Genomic DNA, 25,196 nt, shown 5'->3' with positions numbered 1-25,196 from the left:
CAAGTTCTACCTAAAAAGTAATTCTTATTTCCTGAGTTCTTTCACTTCATAAATGATTTTGAGCATCTACTATGAAAAATATAGATTAATATAACAATGTTAACAATAATGGTAATGTCATAAAAGGGGAAATAAGAATAGTTACTAAAAATGAGTACATATTCAACCTTCCTGATAAAGAAAGAAATATTGGTTCCATTTCCCCCCCACCAAATCGGCAAAGTTTTAAACAAAATATTCAGTGTTAGGCATTCTCACCCACTGCTAATGGGATGGTAAATTAGCATAGCTTTTCTGGAAGGCAGTTCGATAATATAGCCCAAGAATTTGAAAGCATTCAAAACCTTTGACCCAATAAATCTACTTCTGAGAATTTATATTAAGAAAATAACCAGTGTTTCATGTAGAGGTTTATATATACAAGGATGCTTATCATGGATTTTTTTAAAAGAAATAAAAAGAAGCAACCTAATATGCCCAAATAGGGGATTGGTTAATAAATTATGGTTCAACTGTGTTGGTATAGAATCATGTCACTGGGGATGAGGTATGGGGAAATATTTAATGGCACAAAAATTTTCATGATATGTTAATTTTAGAATATAGTTTACAAAGTGCAAGTACTATATGTTGTTAATTTTGTAATAAAACCTTTTTATACACAATGTGTAGAAAAAAGACTAGAAAGAGCTTCTAGTTTCTGACCTGACATGTAATGAGCATAGAAGTTGTCACTCCCATTGTCACAAGAAAAAAGCTGAAGGAACTGAAAAATCAGTCTTAATCCTCCTAAATCCATCAGAATATTGAGGTCGCAGGGCAAACCACCCTGTGTTTTTTATTCTGAAAACTGGAAAGATGGGTGAATTCAAAGAATCACCACTTCTGGATCCTGGTAGGAGTACTTAGAGGGTAATTCACTAATTGCTGGAGAAGAAGCATGTACTAGCTTGAGAGAGGAAAAGTCCTTTTTGTGAGTATTTTGAGTTTTATCTCTTAGAGCCCCACAGGTTCTAAAGGTAGAGATTGGAGAAAAATTCCTTCCTTTTTCAGGCAGGGGAGGGAAAAAGTAACCATTCTAAAATAAGCCCAGAGCTTTTTGTTCTCTTTAACTAAGGACTGCCCTCAAGGGAAATGATTTTACCACAGCCTAACTGACTGATATTTTATCAGAGCTTAACCAACCTGGGAGAGAGAAATACCCAACTCCACTAGCTTTCCTGTCTCACCTATACTAGTGGGAGGGAGAAAAGCTAATAAGAAGTTTTGAAGGTTGTATGTAGCTCAGGGAAACAGGCTCACTGAAAGACTGAGAGCTGATCATACAATTATAGAAGGCTTCTCCTTCCCTCACAATTTACCACCACATCAATAGGGCCCCTATATAATCACAGGTGATTACCGCTGAAAGAACTGCAAGCCTCAGACACTATTTAAGAAGGAGTATCTAGGGAATCCTAAAATCAGCAGGAGGGAAACAAACAAGGACATGAGTGCAGATTTTCGCCTCTGACACTCTGGCTACAAAAAACAGTAAAATTAACCTAATTCCTAGCTAGATTTACATAAAACTTCACACTAAAGGTCTGTTTACCTCAATTCCTTTTACCCAATACTTTTTTTTTTTTTGAGAAAGATTACCCCTGAGCTAACATCTGCTTCCACTCCTCCTCCTTTTGCTGAGGAAGACTGGCCCTGAGCTAACATCCGTGCCCATCTTCCTCTATTTTATATGTGGGACGCCTGCCACAGCATGGCTTGACAAGTGGTGCCATGTCCCCACCCAGGATCTGAACCATCAAACCCAGGGCCACCAAAGCAGAATGTGCAAACTTAACCACTGCGCCACTCCCAACCCAATACATCTTGTTTAACTTTGAACAAAAAATTACAAGGCATGCTAAAAGGCAAAAAACACAGTCTGAAGAGACAAGTCAGGCATCAGAACCGGACTTAGATATGGCAGATAATTTTGAATTATCAGACTAGGAATTTAAAGTAACTATGATTAATATGCTAAGGACTCTAATGGAAAAAGTGGACAATATGCAAGAATGTATGGGTAGTGTAAACAGTGAGATGGAAACTCTAAGAAAGAATCAAAAGGAAATGTGAGAAATCAAAAACATTGTAACAGAAATGAAGAATGCCTTTGATAGGCTCATCAGTAGACTGGACATGATTGAGGGAAGAATCAGTGAGCTGAAGATATGCCAATAGAAATCTCACAAACTGAAACAAGAAGGAAAAAAATGAAGAAAAATGCAACAGAATATCCTAGAACTGTGGGAAAATTACAGAAGGTTTAACATGTATGTAACAGGAATACCAGAAGGAGAAGAAAGGAAGGAGCAAAATAAATGTTTGAAGTAATATTGCTTGAGAATCTTACAAAATCAATGACAGACACCAAAGCACAGATCCAGGAGGCTCAGAGAATAAAAGCAAAGCAGGATAAATATGAAAAAATCTAGACCTAGCATACCATATTCAAACTGTAGAAAATCGAAGACGGAGACCATCTTAAAAAAAGGAAAAACGCATTACCTCTGGAGGAACAGGATTAAGAATTACATCTGATTTCTCTTCAGAAACCATGCAAGCAGGAAGAGAGTGGAGTGAAATACTTAAATTGTTGAAAGGAAAACCTCACCAACGTAGAATTCTGTATCCAGCAAAATTATCTTTCAAAAGTAAATGAGAAATAGATTTTTCTCAGACAAACAAAAATTGAAGGAATTTGTCACCAGTAGACCTGCCTTGCAAGAAATGTTAAAAGAAATTCTTCACAAAGAAAGAAAATTATATATGTCAGAAACTCAGATCTACATAAAGAAATGAAGAAGATTAGAGAAGGAATAAATGAAGTAAAATAAAATCTTTGTTTATCTTATTCTTCATTGAGCTAACAGAAAAAAGTTTTTTCAAAATAGTAATAGCAACAATGTATTGAGCGATTATAGCTTATGAAAAAGTGAAATGAATGACAGCAATCTCATAAAGAATGCCAGTGAGGAATGTGGACTACTCTGCTATAAGGTACCTAGACTACCTGTGAAGTGATATAGTGTTATTTGAACTGGACCTAGATTAGTTGTAAATGTATATTGCAAACTCTAGGACTACCACTAAAATTGTTTTAAAAATAAGTATACTTGATATGCTAAGAGAAGAAAGAAAATGGAATAATAGAAAATGCTTAATTAAAGCCAGAAAAGGCAGAAAAAGAATGGGACACACACAAAGGAAAAAGAAATAAAAGTCAATGAATAGAAAATAATTACAAATATGGTCAACCTTAATCCAACTGTATCAATAATCAGTTTGAATAGTTTATATACCCCAATTAAATGACAGAGAATATCAGAGTGAATAAAGAAAACAAGACACGATCCAATTATATGTTGTCTACAAGAAACCCACTTTAACTATAAAAATACATATGGATTAAAAGTAAAGAGAGAGAGATAGATATAGCATGCTAACACTAATCAAAAGAAAGCAGGAGTAGCTATACTAATTTCAGACAAAGCAGACTTCAGAGCAAGGAAACTTATGTGAATGTATCTGACACAGCATCAAAATATGTGAGGCAAAAACAGAAATGCAACAAGAAACAGACAAATCCACTATTATAGTTGGAGACTTTTACCCTCTTTGATTAGTAATTAACAGATCCAGCAGACAGAAAATCAGTAAGCATATAATTAACCTAAACAGCACCGTCAATCAACCAGATCTAACGGACGTCTATAGAATATTTCATCCAACAACAGAATACACATTCTTTTTTTTCTTTTTTAGGAAGATTGTCGCTAGCCAACATCTGTGCCAATCTTCCTCTATTTTATTTGGGATTCTGCCACAGTGTGGCATGACGAGTGGTGCTAGGTCCATGCCCGGGATCTAAACCTGAAAATCCTGGGCCACCAAAGTGGAGCATGCAAATTTAACCACTGTGCCACCAGGCCAGCCACCAGAATACACATTCTTTTCAAGCTCACATGGAACGTTCACCAAGATAAGACCACATTCATGGGTCATAAAACACACTCACAGTTTTAAAAGAATAGTGTAATAAATTATATGATGTATATACTCAGAACACACAGCAATTAAACTAGAAATCCATAACAGCAAGGTAGCTGTAAAATCTCTAAATATTTAGTGGTTAAATAATATACTTCTAAATAGCACACAGGTCAAAGAAATCTCCAGAGAAATTTTAAAATATTGTGAATTATATGAAAATTAAAACAGCTTATCAAAATTCATAGGATGCAATGAAAGCAGTGCTTAGGGGAAATTTATAGCATAGAATTAAAATATTAGAAAAAAGAAAAATCTAATGTCAACCATCTAAGCTTCACCTTAGGAAACTAGAAAAGGAAGAGCAAATCAAATGCAAAGTAACCAAAGAAAAGAAATTTTTAAAAATTAAAGCAGAAATCAGTGAAAGTGAAATGAGGAAAATGATAGAGAAAAATCAGTGAAACCAAAAGCCAATTCTTGGATAAGATCAGTAAAATAGATAAACCTCTATCCAGGTTACCTAAGATGAAAAGAGAGAAGACACAAATTACTAATATGTGAGATGAAAGAAAGGCCATCGCTATCCTATGGACATCAAAAGGATAATAAAGGAATATTATGAACAACTCTATGTCCACAAATTTTATAACTTAGAAAAAATGGACCAGTACCTTGGAAGTTACAACCTACCAAAACTCACACAAGAAGAAACAGTCAAAATAGCTTTATATCTGTTAAAGAAATTGAATTGGGCCGGCCCAGTGGTGCAGCGGTTAAGTGCGCACATTATGCTTCGGCAGCCTGGGGTTCGCCGGTTTGGATCCCGGGTGCGGACATGGCACCGCTTGTCACGCCATGCTGTGATAGGCATCCCACATATAAAATAGAGGAAGATGGGCGTGGATTTTAGCTCAGGGCCAGTCTTCCTCAGCAAAAGGAGGCGGATTGGCAGCAGATGTTAGCTCAGGGCTAATCTTCCTCAAAAAAAAAAAAAAGAAAGATAAAAAGAAATTGAATCAACAATTAATAACTTTCTAAAACAGAAAGCACCAGGCCCAGATGGTGAACTGATGAATTCTACCAAACATTCAAGAAAAATTAAAGCCAGTACTCTACAATGTATTTCAGAAGATAGAAGCAGAAGGAACACTCCCTAACTCATTCTGTGAGGGTGACATTATCCTAATACCAAAACCATGGAAAGACATTACAAGAAAGGAAAACTACAAATCAGTATCTCTCATGCAAAAATTCTCAACAAAATATTAGCAAAGTGAATCCAACAGTGTAGGAAAAATCCAAAACCAAATGGGATTTATTCCAGGGATGCAAGGCTCTTTTAACATTCAAAAATCAATTAATGTAATCCTTTAACAGCCTAAAGAAGAAAAATCACATGATCATAGCAATAGATACAGAAAGAGTAGTTGACAAAATCCAACACTATGCAACAAACTAGGAATAGAGGGGGAATTTATTCAAATTCATAAAGAACATCTACAAAGAATCCCCATTATCATCATACTTACTGGAAGGAAACTAGATGATTTTGTCTTAAGATGAAGAACAAGGCAATAATGTCCCCTCTTATCACTCCAATTCAACATTGTACTTGAAGTCCTAGCTAATGCAATAAGATGGAAAATGGAAATAAAAGGTAAACAGATTTGGAAGGAAGAAATAAAACTTCCTTTGTTCACAGATGACATGATTATCTATGTGAAAAATGCCAAAGAATCAATTAAAAAACCCTCCTGGAATTAGTAAACAATTCTAGCAAGGTTGAAGGATACAAGGTTAATATATAAAAGTGATTTGCTTTCCTATATACTAGCAGGAAACAATTGGAATTGTAATTAAAAACACAAGACCATGTACATTAGCAGCACAAAAACCCCATCAGAATACTTAGGTATAAATCTAGCAAAATATGTACAAGATCTGTGTGAGGAAAACTACAAAACTCTCAGGAAAGAAATCAAATAAATAGAAAGATATTCCACGTTTATGGATAGAAAGACCCAGTGTTGTTAAGACATCAGTTCTTCCCAGCTTGATCTATAAATTCAGTATAATATCAATCAAAATCTCAGTTAATTTACTATGTGGAAATAAACAAAGTGATTCTAAAGTTTATACGAAAAGGCAAAAGACGCAGAATTGCTGACACAATATTGAAGAACAACAAAGTTGGAGGACTGACACTAACCAACTTCAAGACTTGCTATAAAGCTACAGTAATCAAGACAGTGTGGTGGTGTTGAAAGAATAGACAAATGGATCAGAGGAACGTAATAGAGAGCCCAGAAATAGACTCACACAAATATAGTCAACTGATCTTTGACAAAAAGAGCAAGGACAATTCATTGCAGAAAGGATAATGTTCTCAGCAAATGGTGCTGGAACAACTAGACATCCACATGCAAAAAAATGAAGGTAGACACTGATCTTAAACCTTTCACAAAAATAACTCAAAATAGAGGCCAACCTGATGGCATAGTGGTTAAGTTCACGTGCTCCAGCACGGGTTTGAATCCTAGGTGTGGATCTACACACGGCTCATCAAGCCATGCTATGGTGGCATCCCACATACAAAATAGAGGAAGATTGGCACAGATGTTAGTTCAGGGACAATCTTCCTCAAGCAAAAAGAGGAAGATTGGCAACAGATGTTAGTTCAGGGACAATCTTCCTCACAAAAAACATAAAAATAAAAAATAAGCAAATTCTGCTCTGCAAAAGACACTGTTAAGAGAGTGAGAAGAGGGCCGGCCTGGTGGCGCAGTGGTTACATGCACATGTTCTGCTTCAGCGCCCGGGGTTCGCCGGTTCAGATCCCGGGTGCGGACATGGCACCTCTTGTCAAGCCATGCTGTGGTAGGCGTCCCACATATAAAGTAGAGGAAGATGGGCACGGATGTTAGCTCAGGGCCAGTCTTCCTCAGCAAAAAGAGGAGGATTGGCAGCAGTTAGCTCAGGGCTAGTCTTCCTCAAAAAAAAAAAAAGAGAGAGGGAGTGGAAAGACAAGCCCCTGACTGAAGGAAAATATTTGCAAAACACACATCTGATAGAGGACTTGTTTCCAAAGTATACAAAGAACTCTTAAATGTCGACAACAAGAAAATGAACAACCCAATTAATAAATGGATAAAAGAGCTAAACAGACACCTCACCAAAGAAGATATACAGATGGCAAATAAGTATATGAAAAGATGCTCTACATCATATGTCATTAGGGAATTGCAAATTATAACAAAAATGAGATACCACTGCACATCTATTAGAATGGCTAATACACAAACTACAAACACCACCAAATATTGCTGAGGATGTGGAGCAACTGAAACTCTCATTCATTGCTGGTGAGAATACAAAATGATATAATCACTTTGTAAGACAAGTTGGGCAGCTTCTTACAAAGCTGAACATAGCCTTACTGTCCGATCCAGCCACCATGCTCCTAGGTATTAAGTCAATAAGTTGAAAGCTTATGTCTACACAAAAACGTGCATTCAAGTATTTATAGTAGCTTTATTCACAATTTTCAAATATTGGAAGCAACCCAGATGTTCTTCAATAGGTGAACAGATAAACAAGCTGTACATCTATACAATGGAATATTATTCAATAATAATATAAATGAGCTGTCAAGCCGTGAAAAGACATGGAGGAATCTTAAATGCATATTGCTAAGTGGAAGAAGCCAGTCTAAAAAGACTTCGTACCCTATGATTCCAACTATATGACATCTTGGAAAAGACCACACTATAGAGACAGTAAAAACATCCATGGTTTTCAGGAGTTAGGGGAGTGGAGGGGGGAAGGGATGAATAGGCAGAGTATAGTGGATATTTGGGGCAGTGAAACTATTTCATAGGATACTATTATGGTGGATATATGTCATTATGCATTTGTCATAACACTTAGAACTACACAAAACTCAGTGAACTCACATGTAAACTGCGTACTTTAGTTAATATATCAATATTGATGCATTAATTATGACAAACATAGCACACTAATGCAAGTTGCTAATAATGGGAAAAGTCAGGGTGGGGTGAAGAGGGGATATGTGAGAATTCTCTGCACTTTCTGCTCAATTTTTCTGTAAACCTAAAACTGCTTTAAGAAATAAAATCTATTAATCCAAAAACAGGAAAAAAAAGACTGGAGGGGCATTAGCAGAATGTTAAAAGTGGTTATCTTCCAGCAGTGGAATTATGTGTGGTTTTTCTTTCCTCTCTATATTTCGTCTTTATTGTTTTATTAAGGCATAATTTACACGCAGCACAATTCACCCTTTTTAGTACAGTCATGCATCGCTGAATGACAGGGATACATTCTGAAAAATACATCGTTAGGCGATTTCATCATTACGCAAACATCCTAGAGTGTACGTACACAAACCTAGATGGTATAGCCTACTGCACACCTAGGCTGTATGGGACTAATCTTACGGGACCACCATCATATATGCAGTCTGTTGTTGACGGAAATGTCATGTGGCACATGACTGTACACTTAAAGCTAATACATTATATGTCAATTGTGTCTCAAAAAATAAATAATTAAAATTTAAAAATTCACCCTTTTTAGAGTACAGTTTTGTGAGTTTCGACAATTAACGTTGTGTTGTGTAAGCACCACCATAATCAAGATATAAAATAGCTCCATCACTCCAAAAATTTGCTCTGTACCCCTTTATAGTAAAATCCTTCCCCCACTCCAGACCTTGGCAACTACTGATCTGTTTTCTGTCCCTATAGTTTTGCCTTTTCCAGAGTGAAAATCATTGGAGTCATACAGTATGTAGACTTTGAATCTGGCTTTTATCATTTAGGATGATGCCTTTGAGATTCACCTGTGTTTGTGTGTCTTAGTCTTTCATTTCTTTTTATTGCTGACGAATATTCCATTGTTTGGATGTTTGTAAGTTCATCAGTTGAAAGACATTTGAGTTACTTCCAGGTTTTGCTGACTATGAATAAGACCACTTTAAACATTTATGTACAGGTTTTTGTTTGAATATACGTTTTTATTTCACTCAGGAAAATACCTAGGAGTGGGATTGCTGGGTTGTATAGTAAGTGTATGTTTAACTTGATGAGAAACTGCTGAGTTGTTTACCAGAGTGGCATTTCCACAAGCAATGTATGAGGAAAAGTCCAGTTGCCTCACATCTTCATCAGCACTTAATATTGTCAGGTTATTTTGAGTTTAGCCATTCTAATAAGTAGGTAATAATATCTCATCATTGTTTCAATTTGCATTTCCCTGATGACTAGTGATATGTTTGCAGTCTGGATATCTTCTTTTTTTTTTTTTTTTTGGTGAGGAAGATTGGCCCTGAGCTAACATCCGTGCCAGTCTTCCTCTATTTTGTATGTGGGACATCACCACAGCATGGCTTGGTGAGCAGTGTATATGTCTGCACCCAGAATCCAAACCTGTGAACCTCGGGCCTCCAAAGTGGAGTGTGTGAATTTAACCACTACACCACCAGGTCAGCCCCAGTATTCCCATTTTTAAAATTGGATTGTTTGTTTCCTTATTCTTAAGTTTTAAGATTTCTTTATATATTCTTGATAAAAGTCCCTTATCAGAAATGTAGTTTGCAAATAATTTCTTCCAGTCTACGGCTTTTCTTTTGATTTTCTTAACACTGTCTTTCAAAAGCAGACATTCTTAATTTTGATGGTCTTATTTTACAATAATTATTTTATGGATTGTGCTTACAGTGTCATATCTAAGAACTCTTTGCATAACCCAAGATCACAAAGATAGTCTCCTATGTTTCCTTCTAGAAGTTTTAAAATATTAGGGTTTACATTAAAGTCTATCTATGATCCATCTTTTTTCTTTTTTTCTTTGATTCGCACCTGAGCTAACATCTGTTGCCAATCTTCTTTTTTTTCTTTTCTTCTCCTCCCCAAAGCCCCCCAGTACATAGTTGTATATTCTAGTTGTGGCATGTGGGATGCCGCCTCAGCATGGCCTGACAAGTGGTGCCACGTCACCCAGGATCCGAACCAGTGAAACCCTGGGCCGCTGAAGCGGAGTGCGTAAACTTAACCACTTGGCCACCGGGCTGGCCCCAGTATGATCCATCTTGAGTTAATTTTTGCATATGGTATGAGATATGGATTAAGATTCATTTTATTTTATGTTTTGCCTATGATTGTCCAAATGTTCTGGCAGCTTTTGTTGAAGAGATTGTTTCTCCATTGAATTGCCTTTGCACCTTTGTTGAAACTCAACTGACCACATAAAGGTGCATCTCGGGTTTTTTTGGTGAGGAAGATTGGCCCTAAGCTAGCATCTGTTGCCAATATTCCTCTTTTTGCTTGAGGAAGATTGTCCCCGAGCTAACATCTGTGCCATCTTCCTCTATTTTGTATGTGGGACACCACCATATGGTTTGACGAGCAATGTGTATGTCTGCACCCGGGATCTAAAACCATGAACCCTGGACTGCCAAAGCGAAGTGCGTGAACCCAACCACTATGCCACCAGGCAGGCCCCTGTAGGGCTACTTTTTCACTCTCTCTTCTATTCTATTGATATGTTTGTCTAACCTTTTGCCAACACCACACTGTCTTGAAAACTATAGTTTTACATTGTCTTGAAATCATGTGGTATATATCCTTCAGGAGCTTTCTTTTTCAAAATTATTTTGGCTATTCTACTTCCTTTGCCATTCCATATAATTTTTGAATAATATTAAATTAATTAGATTATTAATTTTTACAATGTATCCTGCTAGTATTTGGATTTGGATTGTGTTGAATCTATAAACCACTTTGGGGGAGATTTGACATCTTAACAATATTGTGTTTTCCAATCCACGAACAAGGTATATCGCTCCATTTTTTAGGCCTTCTTTGATTTGTTTAATCAGTGTTTTGTAATTTTCTGAGTGCAGATCTTGCACACGTTTTCTTAGATTTATACACCAGTGTTTCCATGTTTGTTGGGAACTATAGCAAATAGTACTTTTTCAAATTTCAATTTGTAGTTCATTATAGAATATATAAATGTGATTGTTTTTTGCATATTGGCCTTGTGTCCTGTAATCTTGCTAAATTCTTACTATTTGTAGTAACTTTTTAATAGATTCTTTGGGATTTTTCTATGTAGGTAATCATATCATCTGTAAATAGAAACAGTTTTATTTTTTATTTTCTAATGTGTGTGTGTATATATATATATATATATATTTTTTTTTCCTTACCTGGTTTCACTGGCTAGGATCTCTAAGAGTGGTGGAGCAGGCGTCCTTGCATAATTCCTAATCTTAGGTCAAAAGCATTCAGTCTTTTGCCAGTAAGTGCGATTTTAGCTGTAGGTTTTTTGTAGATGTCCTTTATCAGATTGAGGAAGGCCTCTTCCTAGTTTGCTGAGAGTTTCTGGCATGAATGGATGTAGAATTTTGTCAATTGATTTTTCTGCATCTATCACAATGATTACATTGTTTTTTCATCTCCAGTTTCTTGATATGGTGAATTATTTTGACTGAATTGTGAACGTTGAACTAGCCTTGAATTTCCCAGATAAATCCCACTTGCTCCTAAGGTATTATCCTTTTTATATATTGTTGGATTTAATTTGCTAAAATTTCATTGAGAATTTTTGTATCTGCATCCATGAGGGATATTGGTCTGTAGGGTATTGTTCTTATAATGTCTTCGTCTGGTTTTGATGCTAGCATAATGTTTACAGCAAAGATTCAAATTGGAAGCCCTCCTTCCTCTTCATTTTTCTGAAATGTTTGATATAATTCATCAGTGACGCCATCTGCCCCTGTTGTTTTCTTGGTGAGAAACTTTTTAACTACAAATTCAACTTCTTTAAAAGATAGAGAATTATTCAGTTTATCTATCCCTTCTTGAGTGAACTTTGGTAATTTGTGTCTTTCAAATAGTTCATCCATTTCATCTGAGTTGTTAAATTGAGTGGCATAAAGTCATTCATTATAGTCCCTTTTTATCTTTTTAATATCTACAGAATCTATACTGAATTATTCTCTGTTGTCCCTGATGTCAGTAATTTGCATCTTCTCTCTTTTTATCTTTGTTAGTCTTGCTAGAAGTTTATCAATTTTGTTGATCTTAAATAACCAGGTTTTGCTCTCATTGATTTTTTCCTATTGATTTTCTGTGTTCAGTTTCACTGATTTCTGTTGTTTATTATTCCTTCCTTATGTTTGCTTTTGGTTTATTTTGCTCTGCTTTTTCTAGTTTCTTAAGGTATTGGTTTGAGACTTCTCCTTTTCTAATCTAGGTATTTAGTGATATAAATTTCCCTCTATGTGCTTCTTTAGCTGAATCCCACTGATTCTGATATGCTATGTTTTCTTTTCATTTAGTATGAAATACTTTCTAATTTCTCTCTTGATTTTTTTCTTCAACCCACAGGCTACTTATAAGTTACCAGCATATTAAAAGTGGTTGTTTTCTTGTGCTGGAATTGTGTGTAATGTTTCTTTCCTCTGTATACGTTTATGTTCTTATTTTGTTCTTTTTGCGTATTTGTAGGTGTTTTCCAATTTTCTACGTTAAGTATGCATTGCTTTTCTAATTAGAAAATAATCAATTAGTATAAAATAATACTCTGCATTTTGTGGCACTTTATAATTTGCAGAGAGCTTCGTTTAATCCTCCAACATCTGCTTGAGAGACATTTAATCCATATTTCACAGATGTTAAAAACTGAGATTGGCAGAATTTAAATGGCTTGCTCAATGCCAGACGGGTAGAGCTCATTAAGGCTCAAACCCAGATTTTCTGTCTCCTAGTTCCTCATCCTGAATAAGTTGGAAATTAATGTTTGAAAAGTAAATTGGAATTTATCTTGTGAGTATTTGGAAAGAATCATTGAGGGTCTTTCAAGCAGTTAGGGATTTGAGACAATTATCTCAGTGTAGTTTTAATTTGAATCTCTGATTACTAGTGATGTTGAACATCTTTTCATAAATTGCCTGTTCCAATTTCTTCTTCTCTAAATTGCTGTTCACGTCCTTGGACCATTTTTCTATTGGATTGGTTGATTCTTTACTTACTGATTTGAATGATTAAAAATATTCCAGATACTAATGCTTTATTTATACTAATACTTTATTTGTTGGAAATATCTTCTCCCAGTTTCTTGCTTACCTACCTTTTCTTTATTCTTTCAATTTTGATCATCAGGGAAATGTCTGTTGGAGAGTGTGGGAGAAATTAATGTGTTTGCTACAAAAGGGGTCTTGGTTTATTTTGACCTTGTGTGATGGGAAGCAGGAGATAGAAGAGGATGGGATTAGAAGACAAACCACGTGATTTAGTGAAGAGAAGGAGACATAACTTTTGAGTTAATTGGGAGTTGTTAACGCAGAAAGAAATCTGTAAGTTGAATGAGAACAAGGACTTTGTGTAATTTTGCTTGCCATTTTATTCCCAGACTTAGCATATTGCCTGACAAAGAGTAAGTACCCAAATATTTGTTTAATGATTGAATTATGTTAGCACGTGTGGGCAAAGCCGTATATAGGGACCTAATACAATGTGTTTAGTCCATCACTCCTATGCCAACACAAGACAGCTCTGAGAATGTTCTCATAGATCAGCATTTTAGACATTAGCTTGCATTTCCAAAGCAAGGGAGCACAATCTTTTCCAAAAGGACACATGACATGCTCCCTTATCTTACCATTATAACAGAATGGTAGTCAAGATTTTGGCTTCACTGTCAAACTTGGGTTTGAGTCTCATGTCAGTTACTTATTGGTTATATGACCCTTGACTTTCCTTATATATAAAATGAAACAAATAGGGGTTGGCCCCGTGGCTGAGTGGTTAAGTTCATGTGCTCTGCTTTGGCGGCCCAGGGTTTCACCAGTTCGGATCCTAGGCACAGACCTAGCACTGCTCATCAGGCCATGCTGAGGTGGCATTGCACATAGCACAGCCAAAAGGACCTACAACTAGAATATATACAACTATGTACTGAAGGGCTTTGGGTAGAAGAAAAAAAAAGATTGGCAACAGATGTTAGCTCAGGTGCCAATCTTTAAAAATAAATAAATAGAGATGAATGGTAGTACCTAACTTACTGAGTCACTGTAGAATCAAATAAACAAAGCATGTAAAACACTGAGCCTGTAGCAGGGGTTCTGTAAATATTCGCTATGCCTCTTTCCTTGATGTACACTAAAACAGATGGAACCTGTGATTGCCTTTGGATTTTGTGACTTGGTCTGTTTTCTAACAGGCATATTTTCTATCTCCTTCCTCACAGATTCAGAGACATATTGTGTGTTTCAAGACAAGAAGTACAGAGTGGGTGAGAGATGGCATCCTTACCTGGAACCTTATGGGTTGGTTTACTGCGTGAACTGCCTCTGCTCAGAGGTACAGTCCCTCATGCGTGTGATTTCTTAGCTTGCTCCTCAGCATGCAGAGGTGCTTTCAGTACCCAGAAGGCCAGGGAGCATGGGTGCCAAAAGCCTAAAAGAGGTAAAGAAGCAGATCGCCACGAAAAATACATACCTCCTTTTTCATCTATTGCTTTTTGGCTTGCTTTTCATGGGATCTCTGAGTATTTCCTATGGACAGATACTTATGGTCTCTTAGCTATATAATATAGGACATGGTGGGAGGAGGCAGAATAGCTTGATAGTGGGAATGGGGGAAAAAGCTCAATATAATGCCTGGATGACAAGACAAATCCTTTTTGAAAACTATTCTCAAGGCTGGCCTTTAGAGAAGAGGTTAGGACAGATTATACACTGATTTATTGGGAGAGTGTATTATATGTTGTCACAGCCAATAACTGTAATTAGGATTGAGGTTGTGAAACCTTGGCCTTTACCTGGTGAGGATTAGAGTTCTCTTGGCTTGGCCTTAGTTCCTGTCCGGTCACTCAGAGAGGCGTTTTGATGGCTTAAATGCCATCTTTGCAATAGACGACGCAGGTAGTCCCATCTTCTTTCCATGTCCTTGACCCCAGGACCACAGCTATGGTCCATCGTTCTGAACAAGCCTCTACCATCATATACTAGGCCAGGGTTTCTCAACCTCTGTATCATTGACATTTGGGGACAGATAATTCCTTGTTGTGAGGTCTGTCCTATGCATTGTAGGATGTTTCAACATCCCTGGCCTCTACCCACTAGACGCCAGTACCACCAACCCTAACTGTGACAACCAAAAATGTCTCTAGACATGGCCAAAGTTACTTGGGGAGCAAAATGACCCCTGGTGGAGAACCACTACCCTAGGCCAGTTGGAAAGGAAGGCCTTGAGAATTCTGAACATAGAGAAAATTTTCAAGACCAGCCTCTCACTTCAGACTTCATGGAAAAACTGCTACTCCTTGCTAGTCCCCAGGTAGAACAGGAGCAGTCACTTGCGAGCCTGATTCTTTTGCCATTTGAACAGAAAATTGGGCTTTCGGAATTTTGAGCATGTGGAAACCTAACCTTCAGGCAACATCAAGTGGTGTTAAATGGCTGCAGGTCTCTAGCGTCAAGACAGACCAAGTTTCCAACCCTGGTTCTGCCACCTGTGAGCCATGTTATGTTTGACAAGTTACCTAACCCCTCTGAGAGTCTATCAGCTTCTTCTTTAAAATGGGATAGTGATATTTACCTATTTCATATGGTTGTGGTAAGGATTAAATTCTCTAATCCATTTCAATCCCTTGAAACAGTGCTGGGTCAGTCAACATTCAAGAAATATTAACTGCTGATGTCATCATCATCATCACTCTCATTATGGTTATCATTATTTTTATAAATCTGTTAACTCTAGAACAGAATTCAGCATAAAGCATTAAGGAGGAATCAGTTTAGACCTCAGCCAGGAGGGGTGGTTTCTGATGTGCTTTGGTGATCTCACTTCAAGATCTGGCTCTGAGGAGTGTGACACATAAGGAGGCTCTGTGGTGTTTCTAAATGTAACATTCCAAAATTTATCCTAGAAAGTGCACGAGAAAAGAAAAAGGTTTGTGGTAAGATGATTCAGATTTGGATAAAAGAAGCCTGCCTCTTTAAATGGCCAGAGCAGGTATTAAATAGAGCATCTGGGGACTGATTAACTGCCTGGTATGGCATGATTATGTTAGATTCTTGACCCAACACATTGGAAATGGACAGCTAACCCTTGGGGGCTGAGGCTTTGCTTTCTGCAAGGCAGTGAAAATGTTAATATGATCCCAATGCCAACAGCTCAAGCACTAGGCATCTTCTCTTTCTCCATCCTCTTCACCCTCTTCCCCCACAAGAACCTGACAGATACAAGTAACCCTTGCTTCAAATGAATTATGGATGGAAAATGTTAATACAAAATTGATTTCCAAAGTCTTCCTTTGTTCTAGCAATTGTTGAGAGCTGTCAGAGCTAGGGATCTTATAATTGTAAATCAGGCAGGGACCCAGCTGCCCCACCCAGGCATACTAGCTAATCAGTTCAATTCCAAACCGTAGCTTGTTCTTTAAAAATTTTTGACTGAAAAGGGAAATGAGGAGAGGAGGCACTCAGCCTACTGGACCAGGGCAGAGGCATACGGAATCCAGGATCTGTGTGCTAGGGATATTTCCTTGCCCAAGGGTGGGTAGCAACTCAGGGGACCCATCACTCATTATTCCTTCCCTTCCATGGCATTGGGCAGGTGATTATGAAATCAGACTAGGCTCTTGCAAAAGACGTGCAGCTAGAACTGGGGAGTGGTAGAAACGCCACAGAGCCAGGCCAGGAGAAGCCTCCCACAATTAGTGGAAGGCTTTGAAAACTGGAGCAATAGTGATCCCAGCCTTAGAAAAATATGCTAGTAAGCTATCAACAAACCCGGTGGAGGTGCCAGTGATGAGAAAAGTAAAGAAAATGCTGATTTCATTCAGCTTCTCGGGAATGTGTTATTCACTGTCTGGGTGAGTTCCTGCATGACTATTTCCCAAACTGGCATGATCCCAGTGACCCTTGAAAGACGTTTATTTTTTTCATATTATCTCCTCTCTTTCAGAACGGGAATGTAGTTTGCAGCCGAGTCAGATGTCCCAGCCTTCACTGCCTGTCTCCTGTGCATATTCCCCATCTGTGCTGCCCTCACTGCCCAGGTAAATCAGTTCACATCTTTGTTCTCCAGTTGCGATTCTCCTTCCTTCCTCTTCCACCCAACCCACTCCATCTCCCTCATTCCCCGGAAAGGAAACTCCCACACGGAAATAACAATAGGACACTTTTAGGCAGCCTGCAATGGCCCCTGAATACTGGTTATAGCCCAAGAAGGGCACATTCTAGGCTCTAATAAGTTATTGGGTACCCAGTAACAGATTTTCATTGGCTTTTAATCATTTGAAGGTGGATGTCAGTTGGGGGAAGGGAATCGTGGCCGAGAGATTTTCTGCCATAAACAGCCTCTTCCTGCCATGAGCAGCGGGCACCAGGGGAGTTGTAGCATGGTGGCACGTGTCCTACGCAATTAGTGCTGGAGTTGCATCCAAGCATAGCCTCTAAATGATGAGGGGCTGTTCATAAATCAAAGGGGCTGAACCAGTGAGGTTTATAACAGTATAAAGCTGCCTGCCTGCTGAATGGTCACCTCCTCCAGACTGCAGAGTTATTATGTACACATTGTTAAGAGCGACTCTAAGGGGAGGCAGGCGGAGACTTTTTCACAAGGCTGTTAGGACGTCTGCTTTCATGGTTTGCGGCTAGGGTGTTTGTCTGAGGCAGGGGCTCTGTCAATGACACTTTGTTCACATCTGACTGAGGCCTGGCTCCCACACCAGAAGCGTGCAAGCATGGAATGATTCAGAGAATGCCTGTGGGCCTGACAGCTGTCCTAGGAAAAGCTAAGTGACAGTCTTCGGGTTGGGACATTAGAAGCCTTGTAGTCCTATAAGTCCATTCTATTTCCCTGTAGGATGGACGTTCTTGAGTTAGGGTCCTTAGGTGAGCTGTATGGGGTCAGTGACCCCTTTAAAATTGTTCACACTTTTTAGTGTAACTGTGTATACATGTGAATTCCTTTAAAGAGGAGCCATGGCTTTATTGGTATTCTTAAAGGGCGTGTACATGACCCTAAAGATGTGAAGAACCACTAGTCTAGGGCATAAATGGTACTTTAAGTAGTAAGGAACCTCCAGAGCTTATAAGAGAGAAACCCAAGGTGTCAGGGCAAAAATGATAGGAATGGGGCTAGGAATGAAGTTCACTGAAAACTCAGTTAACTTAAATGTTACATGAATGGAGTTTTTGTTTAATGGAGAAAAAACCCCAAACCTTTTTGTCACCACTTTTATAAAGTATACTTTCCTGCACCAGTAAATATACTGAATATAAATATATGAAAACAGGGGATTCTTTCCCAGATGGCAAAAGATCACGCCCTGCCACAGGTCTGTCATCCTGAGTATTGGTGATGATAATACATGCTTCAAGATGTAAGAGATGGACTTGGCATATGATCAACCTAAAAGTTGTTTTTTGGAATTAATCCCTAAATGAGGCTTACTATCTTCATACGTGTTTATTTGCTTCTTCTACTTAAACTGGATTGCAAGGGTGTGGTAAGGGAGGAGTTCTGGTAGATGGGAGCAGTTTCTGATAAAGAGGCTAATCTGGAGAGTTTTTTTTTTTAATCTGCCAGGTTGTTTGTCAAATAGCCTTATAAAAGCTTTTTTATCCAGAAGCCTCCAAAGTGGTCTAATGTCATAGGAATTTATCTAAACTGCTATGTAGTGATTGTTCTTCACTAGGAAGGAGGTTGAGGCATGACCCAGCCACAGAGCATAGGGTGGAAAAGCATAGACTGAAGTATGGCTGCCATTTACCCCAGCTGCATAACAGGAAGCAAGTATTGAGAAGAGGAGAAAGTATAAGCTAGCAATTACTTTGAGAGAAAAAGAAAGTGTTAAAATAAGTGAGGTCATAAATCTCGGAAAAGAGAAAATTGAAAGAAATAAACACATTGTCTTGAAGACTTAAAAAGCCCATTTTGTGGAGTATAGAAACCAGCTGTTCATTTTCTTTTCCTTGTAGTTCTTGCAGGTCACTTCCTTGTGAGTTCATTTTTCTTCTTGTTAACTATAACCGTTAATAGTTTTTTCTGTGGGTAGTGGTACTGAAGTTCCCTAGTTATTATATGCAAAAATGTCTTTATTTTGCCCTCATTCTTGAATGATAATTTGGCTGGGTATAAAATTATAGGTGCATGTTTATCTTCCCTCAGCACTTAGAAGATATTAATAAATGGTTTGTTGACTTCCTTTGTTTGTGGATAAGAAGTCTGCTGTTTGACTATAGTTCTTTTGTGGGTAACCTGTTTTCTCCTTCTTCTAGCTTTTAAGATTTTCTTTTTTTCTTTGATGCACACAATGAGGTGTATAGATGTGTGATTTATTTTTACTTATCTTGCTCAGCCAAAGTACTCAAATTTCTCTTCAATTTTTAGTCATTATTTTTGTGAAAATTACCTCTTCCCCTTCTAGTTTTTTTCTCATTCTCAAAGTTGTCTTTGGTGTATGTTATGGCAGCTCATTTAGTTTATCCTGTGTCTCTTAATTGCTCTTTTATTTTTTCCCTCTTGATATTCAATGATATATTACTTCAATTCTGTCCTCCAATTCATGAATTCTTTCTCCAGCCTTTTCATCCCCACTATTTAGGCCATCTGTTGGGTTTTGTTTATTGTTTTATTTTCAATAACTATTTTCCTCCAAGTTTTGAATTATATTTTAAAATATCTACATGTTGCTGTTTTATAAACCCTTGTTATTTTTTCTTAGGATCTTATTCCCTTCTTTATTTCTTTGAAGTATTTAAATATTTACTTATAATCCCATTTCAGATTGTTCAAATATCTATATTTTTTCTGGTGTGAATTCTCACTTTTGTTGGATTTCTTGACAGCTTTTGTTAGTTCTGAATTTCCTCTCATTTTCTACAATTTTTGTTTAGAAGCTCATCGTCTTTGGAGGTTTTCTCTTGCATAAACCCTTCCTTCTTGGTGAGAAGGTTGTTTCAGGCCTTGTTAGATCACTTAGCTCTAAACCAGGTCATATATTACTGTCTCAGCTTGGGCTCCCTCAGGCCTGGATGATCTGTTTCTACGTCTGTTTTCTTATGCGGTGGTAATCCCTGATAGTGATCTTGGACTGGGACCTCAGCTGCAGCTGCCTACCTTGGGCAATCAGTCCATTTGAGGTAACCACCTTGGGTGGGCAGAACTGTGTCAGCCCCTGTTTACATATGAGGAATGTGACTCTAGTCCCCAGTTTTACATAGGGAGCCACTTGCAGGCCATAGTTCTTGCGCAGCTGCCTGGCCTCAATTGTCTGTATCCAGTCCCAGATGCCAGTGGACCATATGGTTTTGGCCCCCATTTATTGCTGCACTTTCCGTCTATGTTTTATTCCACGAAGGGTCTCCTTTCGTATCTGAGCATGATTTTGCAGTTTTAAAGATTTATTTATTTATTTATTCTTAGTTTTACATTTCATCTCTCTCTCTTCTTTGATTTTGGCAAAGAGCAGGGAGTTTTCTCACATACTCTCTCTGTCATATTGAACCAGAATGCGAACCAGCTATTCTTTCTTTCTGTTGAAGATAAAACAAGAGTAAATGGATTTAAACCATAGTGGAGAAGAATTAGTTTGATAAAAGGATGAACTTTGGGACATATTGGTTGTTAAAATCCTAGAATAAATGGCTAAGGAGAATTTTGATCTCTTTACTGCATATTTCTGGAAATAAAAAGTAGCCACCCATGTGAGATAGAGTTGGCACAGTTCTGCGTTGAGACAGGGCAGTGGCTGTGATGACTCCTCTGTATTGCTTCCACCCCAGTGATTATTAGGCATGAGGAAACTCATGCCTTCAGGGCCACAGGAATGCTTGGTCAAAGGAAGGGGCTCTAATTTTCTGTCTTAACCCAGTGGAAGGCACTGTGATCAAAATGTCCTCACTTAAAAATAGAAGATTTAAAGCCAAGATGATGAACAAGCTCTGTATCAAAAAGAAAAAACAAACAAGGAAACCATATACCCAAGGTTTTGGCTGTACATACTGTCTTATAGCAGTATTGACCTCGGGGACCGTTCACCTGCATAGTGAGGGACTCGATGGGAGGGGCCTGCAGGCCATGCCTAGAGCTCCTCTTCCAATGGAGGAGACTGAGGAGCCATTGCCTCCCCCTTTGTTTCTGTGTTTCCCATGGCGCTTGCTTTCTGAACTCCCTACCTCTGCAATTTCCAAGGTTCCCACCTGCATTTTAGGTTGTCTCCTGTAGCTCCTGCTGAGCCAGGGAAGTCAGAGTATGCAGACTGCTTGTCCTGAGTCACCACAGAGAAATCTATACTGATGCCCGTGAAGAGCAAATGAAAATTCTTTCATCAGCGCTTCCCCAAGTCTTTATGGCAGAGGTCAATTTTGGTCACATACCAAAGGGCTCTCCTGGGCCCAAATTGGCTGGTGCTACATGGAGGCTAGAACATTCTTAATAGAAAAGTCAAGACTGTGTAGAAGTCAGAAAGGTCATTAAATCCATCCCAGTCTCTAAGCAGGACTCTCTATATTCCCTGATAATGCGAGATTTCTAGAAATGAAATTCAATACCTTCTCTTTTGGGAAAGTGGAGTGGTAAAACGGGGAGAGGAGAGAAAAAACTATGACTTCTTTTCTTTTGTTCTTTATATATAATTTTATCACCAAAAGAAGACTTATATAGTGACCAGGAGCCTAAATCATGGTATTATCTGAGAGTTTTTTTAATGGCCATTCTTAATGAATTTGCTACTCAGAATTAATAAATTTTGGTTCCCTTACAGATATTGCAGCATTCATGGGTCATTAAAGAGCTGTTATAAAGTTGCCAAAATATCTAATTTGATCTGTTACCAGAGACCTAATCCACAGTGTTCCCTTTCGGCTAGGTGTGAAAAAGTTTAGTTCTGTGGTATGGTTTTAATAGGGACAGTGACAGTGTGGTTTTGCCAAGAGAGGCACCCCTCACCCCAGCCTTTCAAAGTCAAGGTAGGTTAAGGAAAGGACCTTTCTAGTGATGCACTGTAGTCTGTGTTCCTGTAAGAAGAAGCTGGAAGCCCTGTGGCATTTCTCTCTGGACAGTAGTTGGGCTGTGAGCTAGCTAGTGAATTCAGGCATTTCTCCTATAGTGCAACATATGCATTTCTGAAAATCCTCACATTCTGCAAAACTGTACGCTGAAAAATAACAGGGCTTAAGAAAAAAAGCAGGATTGGAGAAAACAACTCAAAACTTATGCAACTTTGTAACCAGAGTACTAACAAAACAGCTATACTAATAGAATACTAGCATGATTTAAAAAGGCATCTTAAACTTCTAATAAATACAAGAATATTACATTAAGTATAGACTTCACTACCTTTTAAAATGGTGACATTAGCTTGAAGGAAGAGGTTATAAGGAAGGATTGAGCCTGCAGAGTTATAGAGATGAGAAAAATACACAAAGATCTGAGAGAATCATGTAATAAGCACTTATAAGACAGAGCATACGGCCAAACTGAGCCAAGAGGAAGAATGTGGGTTGAATGGGAATAGGATAGAGTAGTGTATTCCTTCATGGTTTGCTGATTTCAGTTGTGTTAGTGTTCTTGGCATTCACCTGCTGTCACGTGATGGTGCAAAATATTAATATGCTGGGAAAAATCAGGTATAAACCAATGGAATTTCTATTTTATACCAACATCATTCTCTTATTTACCACTTGCATATGAACAAGTTTGGATTACACAAATCTATAGCAGAAACAGACTATAGAAGATGAGGCAGATATATGGCATTTGGCCTTTGACAGTGTAGAGTGAGGGTTGCAAGTCACTGGATCACTCTGAATCTGTTTTTTGGTGTGTTGTCACAGCTATCTGCACATTGTTTTTCCCTTGCCTCCCATCCCGTACATTTATATGAAAAGGGGATCTGGTTCTATGCCTGTGTCCATGTCTGTGACTTCTATTGTTAGAGTAATCAAGTAGGTATGCCTGTTTTGTTCCCTCCAGTTTATTTTTTTTAGGGCAGAAGTTCGGGGGGGGGGGATTTATTTATTTTTTATTGTGATAAAGTACACATAACATAAAATTTATGATTTTAAAGTGTACAATTTAGTGGCATTAAGACCATTCACAGTGTTGTGCAATCATCACCACTAATCACGTTCCTGAAATTTTTCACCACCCCAAAAGGAAACTCTGTGCCCATTAAACAGTCACTTTCCATTACCTTCTCCCCCCTCCAGCCTTTGGCGACCACTAATTTACTTTCTGTTTCTATGGATTTTCCTATTCTACGTATTTCATATAAATGGAATCATACAATATGTGGCCTTTTGTGGCTATCTTCTTTCACTCAGCGTTATGTTTTCCAGATTTATCTATGTTGTAGCTTGTATCAGTCCTTCGTTCCTTTTTATGGCGGGATAATATTCCATTGTATGGGTGTACCACATTTTGTTATCCATTCATAAGCTGATGGACATTTGACTTGTTTCCACCTTTGGCTATTGTGAATAGTGCTGTTATGAATATTCATGTACAAGTTTTTGTGTGACATGTGTTTTCAGTTATGTTCGGTATATATCTGGAGTGGAATTTCTGAGTCATATGGTAATTCTATGTTTAACCTATTTAGGAATCTCTTTCAAATTTTAAAGCTTCCTTATCTTCTTTTGGTTCGTCTCTTTGATTATCTGCTGCCTGTCATCCTCGTGGTTGCTGCTGATTGCTGTTGTTGCGATCATCCACGTCTGATCTCCATTGCTCTCTCATCTCTTCTTTTGTTCTTTTCTGAATTCAGTATTAGCTTGCCTCTTGGATTTTATTGAAAAAGTTCAATTCTTTAAACAGTAACAGCCAATTAGCATATTCTTTACCTTTGGTAAGGTGACTACAATAGCTATAGTATGCAAGATGATCAATTGGGGGCCATATCTTTGCCTGCTGAAGATTGGTATATTAAAAAAAAAAAACTCTTTGGGTCCAGAGCTATCCAAAAGCCTGAGGATTCTGGAATGATGGTCTCTGCATAGCAGAGGTTTTAGTTTATTATTATTGTTGTTTTATCATTGTTAGTATTCTTACACTGATTGCTGAGAGGTAGCCACAAGGTGTTCACCATTGATCACTAGACCATCCATGTCCACACTGTCTGCTTTCCTACGTCTTAGACCCCATTCACTGTCTTCCATGCATCATTTCTATTATTTTCCTGATACACTTGGTCCTTGAACACTGTGCAGAGTGTGAAGGGTTAAAACCTTCTGTAGGAAAGTGGCACCCAACTTGCCTCCTGCCAGGTGAAGTGATCTTTGTCTCTGGTGAACCCTGGGGATTTAGTTGGTCTTTTAAAAGAATGTGATTTCCTATTAGCATGCTAGAGGCCTGTATGTCATGTAAGGACAAAACTCCTAGGAGGACTATGGCTTTCTGTCATGGTAGAGCAGAACTCTTCTATTTCTTTCAATGGACATTAACCAAAGCTGGCCCCACATGAAGGTGAAGAAGGTGGCACTTCATTGAGGGATACTAAGAAGCCCCAGTTGTCCCAAATAAGTCTTCCATTTGCTTTCTATATTTTAGAAACCTCTACCATTACAATCACTTTTCTGGGTTAAGGCAGTGTTTCCAAAAGTTTGTTGCAAGGAACACAATTTAATGGGATGATAATAGGATTTACTAGAGAAAACATTTATATAGTCAAATAAATGTGAGAGTTTCTGGATTAGAGAAGGCTAAATAGGTTTCTTTTAATGCAGGACTTCTCAGAGCCTTCGATATATTAATGTGCATTATGAATCTATAAAAGAGCATGGGATGCAGTATTTTCCGAACTTATTGAGCTATAGGCCTGATTATTTGTAGAGCACTTGGCAGGATGAGTGTTCTTTAATATGTTTTAGAAAGTCTTGGATGATGCCATTCAACTTCCAGAAGTTATTTATATGATAGCAATAAGCTATTGGTATGTGCAGTATCTTAATTTGGAGAAGTTCGTTGGTGTAGCAGGCCATTTTAGAACAAGACTCCAAACTAGTGTTATTCAAACTTTAGTGTGCTGAAGGATCACCTTAGGGGGTTTGATAAAATGCAGACTCCCAGGCCCTACACTGACAATTGTGATTTGGTTGGGTGGCAGTGGATAGTCTGTATTTT

The 25,196-nt window shown here is 38.0% G+C and overlaps 1 protein-coding gene across 8 annotated transcripts in view; it reads left to right on the top strand.

Moving 5' to 3' along the window:
• CHRDL1 (chordin like 1) overlaps positions 1-25,196 on the top strand; it is a 112,232-nt gene that overhangs the window by 14,957 nt on the left and 72,079 nt on the right. For all 8 annotated transcript variants that reach the window (XM_005614419.4, XM_070258245.1, XM_014729087.3 and 5 more), the window contains exons 3-4: positions 14,308-14,420; positions 17,031-17,124. In XM_005614419.4, the coding sequence (XP_005614476.1) occupies positions 14,308-14,420; positions 17,031-17,124 (207 nt within the window). The remainder of the gene's footprint in view (positions 1-14,307; positions 14,421-17,030; positions 17,125-25,196) is intronic.

The sequence above is a fragment of the Equus caballus genome, chromosome X, assembly GCF_041296265.1.
Source record: "Equus caballus isolate H_3958 breed thoroughbred chromosome X, TB-T2T, whole genome shotgun sequence".
In the NCBI taxonomy this organism is placed as follows: Eukaryota; Metazoa; Chordata; class Mammalia; order Perissodactyla; family Equidae; genus Equus; species Equus caballus.
The sequence above is the reverse complement of the archived record's forward strand: the minus strand, read 5'-3'. Positions and strand labels throughout refer to the sequence as shown.